The following is a 15,541-nucleotide window of genomic DNA, read 5'->3' on the forward strand; positions in this document are numbered from 1 at the left end:
ACAAAGTACTCAGGACATCTTTAGGGAGTGTTGTCTCAGGAAGGCAGCGTCCATTATTAAGGACCTCCAGCCCCCAGGGCATGCCCTTTTCTCACTGTTACCATCAGGTAGGAGGTACAAAAGCCTGAAGGCACACACTCAGCAATTCAGGAACAGCTTCTTCCCCTCTGCCATCTGATTCCTAAATGGACATTGAAGCTTTGGACACTACCTCACTTTCTTAATATACAGTATTTCTGTTTTTGCACATTTAAAAAAATCTGTTTAATATACATAATTGATTTACTTGTTTATTTATTATTATGTTTTATTTTATTTATTACTTTTTTTCTCTCTCTGCTAGATTATGTATAGCATTGAACTGCTGCTGCTAAGTTAACAAATTTCACGTCACATGCTGGATGATAATAAACCAGATTCTGATCTGATCTGACCTGACCTGCCTTGTGTTTTTGTACTTAATTTGACAGTCTTCTTCATTTATTGGTGTCAAGTGTACAGATCAAGGAACAGCAAACTCCTTGTCATTCTTAAATTGTGAGATTTCCCACCCAGTCTTCAAGAGGACTTCACAGGTAAGCAATAAAAGCTCCATGTGCACATTCACAATTCAAAATTAACATATTTGTATTGATTTTTTTCTATGCAGAGGTGTATACATAGCTGGTCTTCCATTTATATACATTCAAATAAATACAATATCTCTCTCCTCTTAGTATATTCACATACTATTTTCTCATATCTATACATCAAGACAAACATATACACAGATGTTCTCAAAGGTATGTAACACACCAGTTAGAACTTTGTGCAGTGTCAAAGAGTCACAGAGCATGGAAATAAACCCTTCAGTCCAACTGGTGTATGCTGACCAATTGGTTTGCTTTTGGTCCATATTCCTAATCATGTGCTTGTTCAAGTACTTTTAAATGTTATTAATGTAACTGCTTCAAACACTTCCTCTAGCAACTTATTCCATATACCAATCTCTCTTTGATATGTCACCCCTCATACTCCTACTAAATTTCTCCCCTCTCACTTTAATCATATGCCCTCTAGTTCTTGATTCCCCAACTCTGAGTAACAAATTTAAAGATTCAAAGAATGTATAAATTATACAACATTGAGATTTGTCTGTTTACAAGCAGCCTCAAAGCAAGAAACCTGAAAGAACCCAATTTTTAAAAAATAAAGACCACAGAGAAAGAGAAAAAAATTTCAAATCATGCAAAAAAGATGCAAAGCAAATTGAGAGCTTAGATCTAAATCCCCAGAGCAGCCTGGTCTCAGTTCATCATATTAATAGGGCAATTGCTGCAGACACAAAGCACAGCAGTCAGGGCAGTCTCACAGCCTCAGTGTGACAGATAAAGGAGTGAACTGGATTCACCCTATTTATGCCTCACATGATTTTACATATTTCTACCAGATCACCCCTCATTCTATCCAATGAGAAACAGTCCCAATCCAGTCAACCTCTCTCCATAACTCAGTCACTTGAGTCCGTCCCATCAACATCCTCATAAAATCTCCTCTGCAGTTTAATTGCATCTTTCCTACAGCAGAGTGAACAAAATTGAAAAGAACACAAGAACATAAGAAATAGGAGCAGGAGTAGGCCATCTGGCCCATCGAGCCTGCTACACCATTCAATAAGATCATTGCTGATCTGACTATGGATTCATCTCCACCTACCTGCCTTTTCCCCATAACCCTTAATTCCCCTTCTATGCAAAAATCTATCCAACTTTGTCTCAAACATATTTACTGAGGCAGCATCCACTGCTTCATTGGGCACAGAATTCCACAGATTCACTACTCTTTGGGAAAAGCAGTTCCTCCTCATCTCTGTCCTAAATTTACTCCCCCGAATCTTGAGAATATTCCAAATGCATCATGAATGTCCTGATGCAACATGACATATACCCAGTACCAACTAATGAAGACAAGTGCACCAAAAGCCTTGTCACCACACCATCTGCCTGCAACAACATTTTCAGGGAACCATGTACTTGTACTCCAACACTCCCTAGTTCTACAAAGCTTCCTAGGGTTCTACTATTCAATGTTTTACTGAAGTGCAGCACCTCATACTGCCTTTCTGTTCTGTTCTGTTCTGGGTGTCAGATCTAGGATTTCCAGGAGATTCCCAGCCTCCCCGATGGCCACATCTTCATTAGGTGCATTGAGATGCAGCTCCTTAGAGACCATGTTAGGGAACTGGAGCTGCAGCTCGATGACCTTTGGCTTGTTAGGGAAAGTGAAGAGGTGATCGACAGGACTTACAGGGAAGTAGTCACCACAAGGCTACAGGAAACAGATAAATGGCTGACTGGCAGGAGAGGGAAGGGAGAATGTCAGATAGTGGTGAGCACCCCTGTGGCTGTCCTCCCCAACAACAGTGAGTACTCCTTTTTGTGTACTGTTGGGGGAGTGGTGTGAAACAACCTACCTGGGGGAAGCAACAGTGGCCGTGTCTCTGCAACTGAGTCTGGCCCTGTGGCTCTGAAGGATAGGGAACTGAAGAGGGTGACAGCGGTAAAAGGGGACTCTATAGTTAGGGGTTAGGTAGGAGGTTCTGTGGTTTGCCTCCCAAGGTGCCAGAGTCTGCAATGTTTCTGAATGTGTCCACAATAGCTTGAAAAGGAAGGGTAAGCAGCCAGAAGTCATGATACATACTGGTACGAGCGAAATAGGTTAAAAAAAGGGAGGAGATCCTGAAAACAGAACATAGGGAGTTAGGAAGGAAGGTGAGAAGCAGGACCTGAAGGGTAGTAATCTCAGAATTGCTACCTGTGCTAGGTGACAGTGAGGATAGGAATAGAATGAGATGGCAGATAAATGTGTGGCTGAAGAATTGGAGCAGGGAGCAGGGATTCAGATTTCTGAATAATTAGGACCTTTTCTGGGGCAGCTGTGACCTGTACAAAAGGGATGGGTTGCACTTGAATCCAAGAGGGACCAATATTCTTGCGAGCAGGTTTACTAGAGCTGTTGGGAGTGGTTTAAACTAATATATCAGGGGGATGGGAACCAATTTGATAGAGCTGAGGATGAGACAACTGGTTTACAAGTAGATGATGGGTGTAACATGAATGTAAGGAAGGACAAGCCAATGATTGGCTACAAATGCAGACATAACAAAGAGTTAAGTTGTACCACAGAGGCAAAATTCAAAAGGGCAAAGAATGCAGGCCAGAAGATGCTGTATTTAAATGTGTGTAGCATTCGAAATAAAGTGGACAAACATGTGCCACAATTAGAGATTGTGTGACGTTGTGGGCATCACTGAGTCGTGGCTGAAAGAAGGCCATAGTTGGGAGCTTAACACCAAAGGATATACTTTGTATCGAAAGGACAGGCAGGAAGGTATAGGCGATGGTATGGCTCTATTGGTAAGAGATTGAATTACATCTTTAGAAAGAACTGACATAGGGGCAAAGAATGTTGAATCTTTGTGGGTGGAGTTAAGAAACTTCAAGAGTGTAAACAAAACCATTATGAGAATCATATATAGTCCTAAAATAGTAATCAAGATGTGGGGTTGGGATTGCAAAGGGAGCTGGAAAAGGCATGTAATAAGGGTAGTGTCACAATTGTAAAAGGGGATTTCAAAATGCAAGGCGATTGTGAAAATCAGTTTGGTGTCAGATTACAAGAGAATAAATTTGTTGAATGGCTATGAGATGACGTTTTAGAGCAGCTTATGCTTGAGCCTACTAGGGGAAAGGCTTTCTTAGAGTGGGTGTTGTGTAATAATCTAGATCTTATTAGGGAGCTTAATGTAAAGGAACCCTTTGGAGACTATGATCATAATATGATTGAATTCATACTGCAATTTGAGAGGGAGAACATATCAGTATCAATAATGGAATAAAGGGAAATAAAGAGGCATGAGAGAGAAGCTTTCCCAGGTGGATTGGAGGAGGATGCTGGTGGGGATGATGGCAGAGCAGAGATGGCTGAAGTTTCTGGGAATAGTTCACAAGGGATAGATATATCCCACAGAAGAAGTTGTTCTCAAATAGCAGAGGTCGATAACCACGGTTGACAAGGGAAGTTAAGGAAAAGGCATACAAGGTAGCAAAAGTGAGTGGGAAGTTGGATGATTGGGAAGCTTTTAAAATCCAAAAAAAAAGGCAACTAAAAAAACTATAAGAAGCAAAAAGATGAAATATGAGAGCAAGCTAGCCCATAATATAAAGCAGGATACTAACAGGTTTTTCAGTTATATAAAGAGTAAAGGGAGGTGAAAGTTAAAATTGGACCACTGAAAAATGATGTTGGTGAGGTAGTAATGGGGGACAATGAAATTGCAGATGAATTACATGAGTACTTTGGATCAATCTTCACTGTGAAAGATGCTAGCAATGTGCCTTAGGTCCATGAGTGTCAGAGAGCAGGAGTGAGTGCTGTTGCTATTACAAAGGAAAAAGTGCTAGCTAAGCTCAAAGGTCTTAAGGTGAATAAGTCACCTGTACCAGATGGACTACATCCCAGAGTCCTGAGAGAGGTTGCTGAAAAGATAATGAATGCATTGGTCATGATCTTTCAAGAATCACTTGATTGCGACATGGTCCCGGAGGACTGAAAAATTGCAAATATCATTCCAATCTTTAAGAAAGAAGGAACACAAAAGAGAGAAAATTATAAACCCATTAGCCTAACCTCAGTGGTTAGGAAGGTTTCAGGGCACTTGGAGACTAATAATAAAATAAGTCAAAGTCAACATGGTTTCAGGAAATTTTGCCTGACAAATCTTTTGGAATTCTTCGAGGAAGTAAGAATTTGCAGAAGGACTTAGACAAATTGGAAGAATGTGCAAAAAAGTGGTAGATGGAATACACTGTTGGGAAATGTATGATAATGCATTTCAGTAAAAGGAACAGTAGTGCAGACTATTATCTAAATGAGGAGAAAATTCGAACGGATGTGCAGAGGGAATTGGGTGTCCCTGTGCAAATCTCCCTGAAGTTTAATTTACAGGTTGAGTCTGTGGTAAAGAAGGTAAATGCAATGTTAGCATTTATTTCAAGGGGAATAGAATATAAGAGCAAGGAAATAATGCAAAGGTTTTATAAGACATTAGTCAAGCCGCACTTGGAGTATTGTCAACAGTTCTGGGCCCCATATCTCAGAAAGGATGTGTTGTCATAGGGGAGAGTCCAGAGGAAGCTCATGAGGATGATTCTGGGAATGAGGAGCATTTGGCAGCTTTGGGCCTATGCTCACTGGAATTTAGAAGAATGCTGGGGGATTTCAGTGAAACCTACTGAATGTTGAAAGGACTAGACAAAGTGGATGTGGAGAGGATGTTTCTTATGGTGGGGGTATCCAGAACTAGAGGGCACAGCCTCAAAATTGAGGGGTGACCCTTTAGAACAGAGGTAAGGAGAATTTTTTTTTTTTAGCCAGAGAGTAGTAAATCTGTGGAACGCTCTGCCACAGACTGCAGTGGAGGCCAAATCCCTGGGTATATTTAAAGCAGAAGTTGATAATTTCCTGGTTGGTTAGAGCATCATAGGATATGGGGAGAAGGCAGGTGTATGGGGTTGAATGGGATCTGCGATCAGCCATGATGGAATGGCAGAGAAGAATCAATAGGCTGAAAGGCCTTATTCTGCTCCTATGTCTTATGGTCTGACATCTCGGATCCACAGCAAGTCCACAGCATTCTTAAGTGGGAGGGTGAGCGGCCAAATGTCCTGGTGCATATTCATACAAATGATAAGATTAGGAGGTGTGACAAGGTTCTGCAAAGTAAGTTCAGGGAGTTAGGAACTAAGTTAAAGAACTAGACTTTCTTTCTTATTAAATCTTTTTGTTAATTTTAAACAAACATAAATGAAACATGAATACAAAGAGCTTGAGAGTACATAATTAATAGGTTAAAGTACAAATACAAATAGATGATAATCCATATATAATAACCTCCCAAACTCGTAGTAGTTACGCAAAATGGAGTAAATAAGAAAACCCCCCCCAGAAAAAGAAAAAAAAACCTAACCAACATGGGCCATTGCATTATGTCAAATATACACAGTAGCGTCAATAACTCCGTACCTCCATCCAAATAATTAAGGATAATAAAGGTAAGGTTTAGGAAAAGTCAGTTTAGCTCATATGAAAATGTTGAATAAATGGTCTCCAAGTTTCTTCAAATTTAACTGAAGGGTCAAAGACAACACTTCTAATTTTTTCTAAATTCAAACAAGAAATAGTTTGAGAAAACCACTGAAATATAGTTGGAGGATTAATTTCTTTCCAGTTCAATAGGATAGATCTTCTAGCCATTAATGTAACAAATGCAATCATCCGCCAGGCTGAGGGGGATAAACATCTATTATCCACCATTGGCAAACCAAAAATTGCAGTAATAGGATGCAGTTGCAATTTGATATTCAGAACTGTTGAAATAATACCAAAAATATCTTTCCAATAATTTTGCAAACAGGGGCAAGACCAAAACATGTGGGTCAATGAAGCGACTTCAGAATGACATCTGTCACAGGTTGGATTAACATAAGAATAAAATCGAGCAAGTTTATCCTTGGACATGTGAGCCCAATGTACAACCTTAAATTATATTAGGGCATGTTTAGCACAAATAGAAGAAGAATTGACTAATTGTAAAATTTTCTCCCACTGCTCAGTGGGCATAAGACAGTGAAGTTCTTTTTCCCATTCCTTCTTAATTTTTTTTGATACTCCTGGTTGTATTTTCATGATCATATTATAAATGATGGCTACTAAACCCTTCTGGCAAGGATTCAGAGCTAAAAAAATTTCCGTAATGTCCATTGGATATAACTTCAGAAAAGACTGTAACATATTTATTATTCAAGAAATTTCTAACTTGCAAGTATCTAAAAAATGAGTTTTAGGCAAATTATATTTATTGAATAGCTGTTCAAAGGACATAAAACTGTTATCTAAAATAGATCACGAAAACATGTTATACCTTTTGTTTTCCATAATACAAAGGCTTGATCCATAAAAGAGGGCTGAAAAAAAGTTAGATATAATAGGGCTTGATAAGATAAACTTATTCAAGCCAAAGAATTTATGAAATTGAAACCATATTCGTAATGTATGTTTAACTATAGGATTAGTTATTTGTTTATTCAATTTAGATAAAGCAAAAGGAAGCGAAGATCCTAAAATAGAAAACAATGAGAAGTCTTGTACAGATTTACATTCCAAATTTACTCATTGTGGGCAAGGTACTATAATCAATTCTTGTGTCCAAAATATTAAATATCGAATATTAACTGCCCAATAGTAAAATCTTAGGTTTGGCAAAGCCAAACCTCCTTCCTTCTTAGGCTTCTGTAAATATTTTTTACTTAATCTAGGATTTTTATTCTGCCACACATACAAGGATATTTTGGAGTCAATAATATCAAAAAAAGATTTAGGAATAAAAATTGGTAATGCTTGGAATAAATATAAAAATTTAGGTAATACTATCATCTTAATAGCATTAATTCGACCAACCAATGACAAAGAAAATGGGGACCACCTAGTAATAAGTCGCTTGATTTGGTCAATTAAAGGTAAAAAATTAACTTTAAATAAATCCTTATGTTTCTTGGTAATTTTAATACCTGTTACGTAACCTCGTAACCAGGTAACTTACCAGCAAAGATAGCGGGATCAGCTGAGTCAGATGCTACTATTTTCAAACGTTTTATTCAAAAAGGGGCACAAACGTATGGTTAATACAAAACATTCAGATCACATACATCGTCAAAACTCAATCTAAAACACCGGGGTAATAATAATCAATCAGAAATAAGCTCTATAGTTGTCTAGGGGTAATACTGAGTCCAATTGAAATATAAAGAGTCACTCAGAAGTTTGCAGGCTTTTCCCATTGTAGAGAGAGAGAGATGGTTTAGAAAGGATAAACACTTGCCCGTTGTCTTTACAGAGCAAATCCTTGGAATCAGGGGAGCAGGCTTCCCCGCTGTTAGTTAAAAGCAGTCTTCCGTTGGTCCTAGCCACAGATTCAAAATTTGGAATCTAACGCACGTGGCTTCCTTCAAAATGGCTTCCCGCTCCCACAGGAATCGGTATCGTGCTTCCTTGGTGTCTCCTTGGTGCGTCTGAGGGTTGTCCCCCCCTCAGACCCTCCTTTATACTTCTTCACGGGATCGCAGGTGTCAATCAGGTTGCAGGTGATGCGATCTCTCTCTCAACCAGCCCACTTTGCCCGAGGGCTTTTCACGTGGTCTTCATGAGACAATAGTCAATGTCGCCTTTATTCTGCTTCTCGGGAGAACGTGGTCTTCCGCACGTCTCTCTCTCTCTTTCCCATTTCCTGTGTCTATTCAGCACGTCTCTTTCTCTCTTGGGTCAGTTGACCCCACCTTGACTAGGGCTCTTGCGATTCTCACAAAGGAGGGGGCCGAGGGCATAACATACCCAAATAAGTAAAATGATCTGTGACAACTTTAAATGGTAAGTGTTTATAGATTGAAACTTGTATATTTAATGGAAATAGTTCACTCTTATTAAAATTCAGTTTGTAGCCAGAAAAGCTACTAAACTGAGCAAGCAAGGATAAAATAGCAGGAATAGATCTCTCAGGGTCGGATATGTATAGTAACAAATCATCAACATATAATGATAGCTTATAAGTCCCTTCCCTATGGGTAATACCAAAAATATTAGGTGATTCACAAATGGCAATGGCTAAAGGTTCCAAAGCAATGTCAAATAATAGAGGACTTAAAGGACAGCCTTGCCTCGTACCATGGGACAACTGAAAAGAAGGAGATCTCTGATTATTGGTAAGAAACGAAGCCAATATATTATATTAATTAATTTTCTGATGTTAAAAGATGAATAACGGTTTTTAATAAATCCGGTCTGATCTTCAGAGATAATTTGAGGTAATATATTTTCTAAACTAGTGGCCAAAATTTTGGTAAAAATCTTAGAATCTGTATTCAGCAAGGATATAGGCTGATAGGATGCACATTCAGTGGTGTCTTTATCTTTTTTAAGAATTAGAGAAACGGAGGCATCATAAAAAGATTGTGGTAATTTATCTACAGTTAATGCATCTTTAAAAATTTTACAAAGCCAAGGAGAGAGTATAGAAGAAAAGGATTTTAAAAATTCCACAGTATAACCATCCGGACCAGGGGCTTTACCTGAATTCATTGAAAAAATAGCCTCTTTTATTTTGGTTTCCGTAATAGGTGCATCTAGAAGTACACAATCTTCTACAGTTAATTTCGGGATATTCAATTTTCTTAAAAATTCATCCATTATGGAAGAATCCTCAACAAATTCTGATTGACATAAAGAATTATAAAAATCTTGAAAGGCTTTATTTATCGCTTTATGATCAATCGTCAAAGTGCCATCTCGTTTATGAATCTTAATGATTTATCATTTAACCGAAGCAGTTTTCAATTGATTAGCCAATAATTTGCCAGATTTATCTCCATGTACATAAAACTGGGTTCTAGATTTAATTAACTGATTTTCAATCGAGGAGGATAATAACAAACTGTGCTCCATTTGAAGTTCAACTCTCTTTTTATAAAGTTCTTTACTGGGGGTCACTGAATAGATCTTATCAATTTCTTTAATTTTATCGACCAATATTAGTATTTCAGTATTAGTTCATTTCCTAACTCCAGCAGAGTATGAAATAATCTGTCCACAAATAAATGCTTTAGAAGTGTCGCATAATATTCCATTAGAGATCTCTTCTGTAGAATCTGTTGAAAAAAACAAATCAATTTGTTGTTTAATGAAGTTAAGAAAGTCTGAATCCTGAAGTAAAGTAGAGTTGAACCTCCAAGATTTAGCATTAGAAGATGAATCCATTGTCTTAATAGATAGCTTCAAAGGTGCATGGTCAGAGATGGTAATGGAATCATATTTACAATCAATAACATCTGTAAGTAAATGATGATCAATAAAGAAGTAGTCAATTCTTGAATAATTATGATAAACATGAGAAAAGTATGAAAATTCTTTGTTGTTGGGGTGTAAGAACCGCCAAATTTCAGAAATTCCAGAATCAACCATAAAGGAACTAGACTTTCAAGGTTGTGATTCTCAGAATTATTACCAGTCACGTGTTAGTGAAGTTAGAAAGAGGAAGATCATACAGTTTAACACGTGGCTAAGGGGATGGTGCAGGAGGGAGGGCTTCAGATTTTTGGATCATTGGGCTCTCTTCCAGGGAAGGTGGGACATGTACAGAAGGGATAGTTTACACCTGAAATGGAAGAGGAGACTAATATCCTAGCGGGAAGGTTTGATAGTGCTACACGGGGATGATTAAATGTGAGTTACATGGAGATGGGAACCAGAACACCAGAACGGATAGTGAAGCGGTTGTGGAGAAAGGTGTTGTTAAGCCTACATACAAAGTCAGGAATTGAAGAAAGGTCATACATTGTGGGACTAATGTTCTGAGCTGCATATATTTGAATGCAAGGAGTATTGTAGGTAAGATGGATTAATTTAAGGAATGGATCAGCACATGACATTATAACGTTGTAGCTATTAGAGAAATTTGTTTGCAGGAGGGGCAGGACAGGTAGCTCAGGGTTCCTGGGTTCTGTTATTTTAGATGAGATAGAGCAGGAAGAATGAAAAGGGGAGGGGTGGCATTACTAGTGAGGGAAAATGTCAGCAGTGCTCAGTCAGGACAGACTGGAGAGCTCATCTGCTGAGGCTTTATGGGTAGAATTGAGAAATAAGAAAGGTATGACCATATTAACGGGATTATATTATAGACCACCCAACAGTCCACAGGATTTAGGAGAACAAACTTATGGAGAAATTGCAGTCTGTTGCAAAAAACGTAAGGTTATGATAGTAGCTGTTTTTAACTTTCTACATATTGACTGGGACTACAGTGCTGTAAAAGGGATGGATAGGAAAGTGTCTGTCAATTGTGTTCAGGAAAGTTTCCTTAATCAGTACGTAGAAGTCCCAACGAGAGTGAGAGAGAGAGAGAGAGAGAGAGAGAGAGAGAGAGAGAGAGAGAGAGAGAGGGAGCAGGAGCGAGAGCTATACTGCATCTCCTACCGGGAAGGAGCCAGACAGGTGACAGAAGTTATTGTAGAGGAACACTTTATATCTACTGATCATAATGCCATTGGATTCAAGGTAATTACTGAAAAGGATCGGTCTGTTCCTCAGGTTGAGATTCAAAATTGGAGAAAGGCCATTTTGATGGTATCAGAAAGAATGTCAAGTGTGGATTGGGTGAGTTATTTTGTGGCAAAGATACACTTGGTGACTGGAAAACTATCAAAAGTGAAATTTTGAGAGGACAGAGGTTGTATGTTTCTGTCACAATAAAAGGTAAGGATAAAAGGTTTAGGAAACCTTGGTTTTTGAGAGATATTTAGGCCCTGGTTAAGAAAAAGGAGGTGCATGATAGGTATAAGCAGGCAGGATCAAATGAGGTACTTGAAGAATACAAGAAATGCAAGAGGACACAAGGAAGAAATCTGGAGAGCTAAAAGAAGGCATGAAGTTGCCTTAACAGACAAGGTGAAAGAGAATCCTAAGGGATTCTACAGATATGTTAAGAGCAATTAGATTGCAAGGGACAAAATTGGTTCTCAGGAAAAATCCAAAAGGTAATCTCTGCATGGAGCCAAAAAGATGGGGGAGATTTTAAATGGATTCTTTGCATTAGTATTTTACTTGGGAGGTTGACACAGCGTCAACAGATATGAGACAATGTGGTAGCGAGGACATGAACCCTATACTGATTATAGATGAAGAAGTGTTTGCAGTCTTGCGGCAAATTAGGGTGGATAAATCCCCAGGGCTTAACAATGTGTTCCCTCAGACTCAGTGAGAGGCTAGTGCATAAATTGTAGGGACCCAAGCAGACATTTTTAAAACATCCTTAGCCACAGGTGAGGATCCGAAGGCTGGAGGATAGCTAATGTTGTTCCATTGTTTAAGAAAGACTCTTAAAAATAAAACCAGGAAATTTTGGCCAGTGAGTCTGACATCAGTAGAGGGAAAATTATTGGGAGGTGTTCTAGGGGATGGAATACATAAATATTTCAGCAGACATGTACGGATTAGTGATTAGTCTCCAAGTAACCCAAAACCTCATCCTTAATAATAGACTCCAATACTTTCCCAGCCACTGAGGTTAGGCGAACAGGCCTATAATTTCCTTTCTTTTGCCTTCCTCCCTTCTTAAAGAGAGAAGTGATATTTGCAATTTTCCATTCCTCCGGGACCATGCAATCATCAAGTGATTCTTGAAAGATCATAACCAATGCATTTATTACCTCTTCAGCAAACCTCTTTCAGGACTCTGGGATTTAGTCATAGAAAAGCATAGAAAGCCTACAGCCCACAATACTGTGCCAAACACGTCCTTACTTTAGAAATTACCTAGAGTTACCCATAGCCCTCTATTTTTCTAAGCTCCATGTACCTATCCAGGAGTCTCTTAAAAGACCCGATCATATCCACCTCCACCACCATCGCTGACAGTCCATTCCACGCAATCACCACTCTCTACGTAAAAAACTTACCCCTGACATCTCCTCTGTACCTACCTCCGTTCCTTAAAACTATGCCCTCTCGTGTTAGCCATTTCAGCCCTGGGAAAAAGACCCTGGCTATCCACACAACCAATGCCTCTCACCATCTTGTACACCTTTATCAGGTCACCTCTCATCCTTCATCCCTCCTAGGAGAAAAGGCCGAGTTCACTCAACCTATTCTCATAAGGCATGCTCCCCAGTCCAGGCAAAATCTTTGTAAATCTCCTCTGCACCCTTTCTATGGTTTCCACATCCTTCCTGTAGTAAGGCAACCAAAACTGAGCATAATACTCCAAGTGGGGTCTGACCGGGGTCCTCTACAGTTGCAACATCACCTCTTGGATCCCAAACGCAATCCTACAGCTGATAAAGGCCAATGCACCGTATGCCTTCTTAACCACAGAGTCAACCTGCATAGCAGTTTTGAATGTCCTATGGACTCGGACCCCAAGATCTCTCTGATCCTCCACACTACCAAGAGTTTTACCATTAATTCTATATTCTGCCATCATATTTGATCTACCAAAATGAACCACCTCACACTTATCTGAGTTGAACTCCATCTGCCACTTCTCAATCCAGTTTTGCATCCTATCAATGTCCCACTGTAACCTCTGACAGCCCTCCACAATATCCACAACACCCCCAACATTTGTGTCATCAGCAAATTTACTAACCCATCCCTCCACTTCCCGATCCAGGTCATTTATAAAAATCACGAAGAGAAGGGGTCCCATAACACATCCCTGAGGCACATCACTGGTCACCAAACTCCATGCAGAATATGACCCATCTACAACCACTCTTTGCCTTCTGTGGGCAAGCCAATTCTGAATCCACAAAGCAATGTCCCCTTGGATCCCATGCCTCCTTACTTTCTCAATAAGCCTTGCATGGGGTACCTTGTCAAATGCCTTACTGAAATCCATATACACTACATCTATTGCTCTACCTTCATCAATGTGTTCAGTCACATCCTCAAAATATTCAATCAGGCTCATAAGGCATGATCTGTCTTTGACAAAGCCATACTGACTATTCCTAATCATATTATGCCTCTCCAAATGTTCATAAGTCCCGCCTCTCAGGATCTCTTCCATCAATTTACCAACCAATGAAGTAAGACTCACTGGTTTATAATTTCCTGGGCTATCTCTACTCAATTTCTTGAATAAAGGAACAACATCCGCAACCCTCCAATCCTCTGGAACCTCTCCCAAATACAAAGATCATCACCAGAGGCTCAACAATCTCCTCCCTTACATCCCACAGTAGCCTGGGGGTACATCTTGTTTGATCCTAGTGACGTATCCAACTTGATGCTTTCCAAAAGCTCCAGCACATCCTCGTTATTATTATCTATATGCTCAAGCTTTTCAGTCCACTCTAAATCATCCCTACAATTGCCAAGATCCTTTTCCACGGTGAATACTGAAGCAAAGTATTCGTTCAGTACATCTGCTATCTCCTCCGGTTCCATAAATACTTTTCCACTGTCACACTTGATTGGTCCTATTTTCTCACGTCTTATCCTCTTGCTCTTCACATACCTGTAGAATGCCTTGGGGTTTTCCTTAATCCTATCTGCCAAGGACTTCTCATGGCCCTTTTTGGCTCTCCTAATTTAATTCTTAAGCTCCTTCCTGTTAGCCCTATAATCTTCTAGATCTCTATCATTACCTAGTTTTTTGTGTTACGTACCCCGTAACTGGGTGTCTAACCAGCAGAGAAAGAAGTATCCGTTGGAGTCTGGTGGTACTATATTCAAAAGTGTTTATTAGTAAAATACACAAATCAATATCAATAATGCAAATATATAGATAATACATGTTAGCAATAATAAACCTAAAAGGGTGGAAATAATAATAAGTAATAATAAATAAGCTCTATCAATGTCTAGGGGATAATGAATTGTCATATGTAAGTATAAAATTCAGTTCTGTTCATACTTGCTGAGGTAGATGTTGGTTGTTGTGTTGTAATTGTTGGAGAGAGAGAGAGAGAGAGAGAGAGAGAGAGCGAGCAGTAACAGCTACAGGCAGGCAAACCTTCCTTTACGTTCTTGATCCGTCAATGTGTTGTGGCCATTCAGGTATGACCCCTCTGTCCTTCAGCTGGACCGTTCTTCTGTGGTGGACTCGTCACTCCGGCATGAGTGGACACATACACAAGCCCCCACCGGCCCTGCTATAACACTGTGAGTCAAACTGACCGATCTTTTGTTCGGTCTCCGATGCCCCACACCTTCACGTGGGTTCCAACACTCAAGCAGTGCTCAATAGTGTGTCTCCTGGTGTGTCTGAGGGGTGTCTCCCCAGACCTCACTTTTATCCCTACTCATGGGGTCTCAGGTGTCAATCAGTTTTGAATGGCTTTGTCCATCAACCCAGCCCACTCTGGCTGTCCACTGAGGAATTTTAATGAACAGAATGGTATAAGGTAAACAACCCTCTCAGAAGCCAGAAGCCTTTCAGAAGTCATAATATGGTGAATCAACAAGTCTCTCTCCCCTCTCTTATCAGTAGCAGATGTTCTGGCATGTTTTTGTTCCATCTCTCTCTCATTAGCAGCATAGCCATAGTAACGGTTTGCGATTCTCCTGGGGGGGGGGGAACATGGGCAACTCTGCACCCTTCTACCTATCAGAGCTGTTCATCCTTCATAACATTTGAAACTTTTATAAGCCTTTCTTTTCTTCTTGACTAGATTTACAACAGACTTTCTACACCACAGTTCCTGTACCCTACCATCCTTTCCCTGTCTCATTGGAACGTACCTATGCAGAACTCCACGCAAATATCCCCAGAACATTTGCGACATTTCTTCCATAAATTTCCCTGAGAACATCTGTTCCCAATTTATGCTTCCATGTTCCTGCTTGATAGCCTTATATTTCCCATTACTCCAATTAAACACTTTCCAAACTGTTCCTATCCCTATCCAATGCTATGGTAAAGAAGAGAGAATTGTGATCACTATCTCCAAAA

The 15,541-nt window shown here is 39.6% G+C and overlaps 1 protein-coding gene across 1 annotated transcript in view; it reads left to right on the plus strand.

The window, feature by feature from the left end:
- The window catches only part of LOC140731558 (integrin alpha-E-like), a 319,805-nt gene that overhangs the window by 211,212 nt on the left and 93,052 nt on the right, over window positions 1-15,541 (plus strand). Inside the window, exon 22 of the mRNA XM_073053069.1 lies at window positions 471-575. Coding sequence (XP_072909170.1) covers window positions 471-575 — 105 coding nt within the window. The remainder of the gene's footprint in view (window positions 1-470; window positions 576-15,541) is intronic.

This window comes from Hemitrygon akajei, chromosome 8 (genome assembly GCF_048418815.1).
Source record: "Hemitrygon akajei chromosome 8, sHemAka1.3, whole genome shotgun sequence".
NCBI lineage: Eukaryota > Metazoa > Chordata > Chondrichthyes > Myliobatiformes > Dasyatidae > Hemitrygon > Hemitrygon akajei.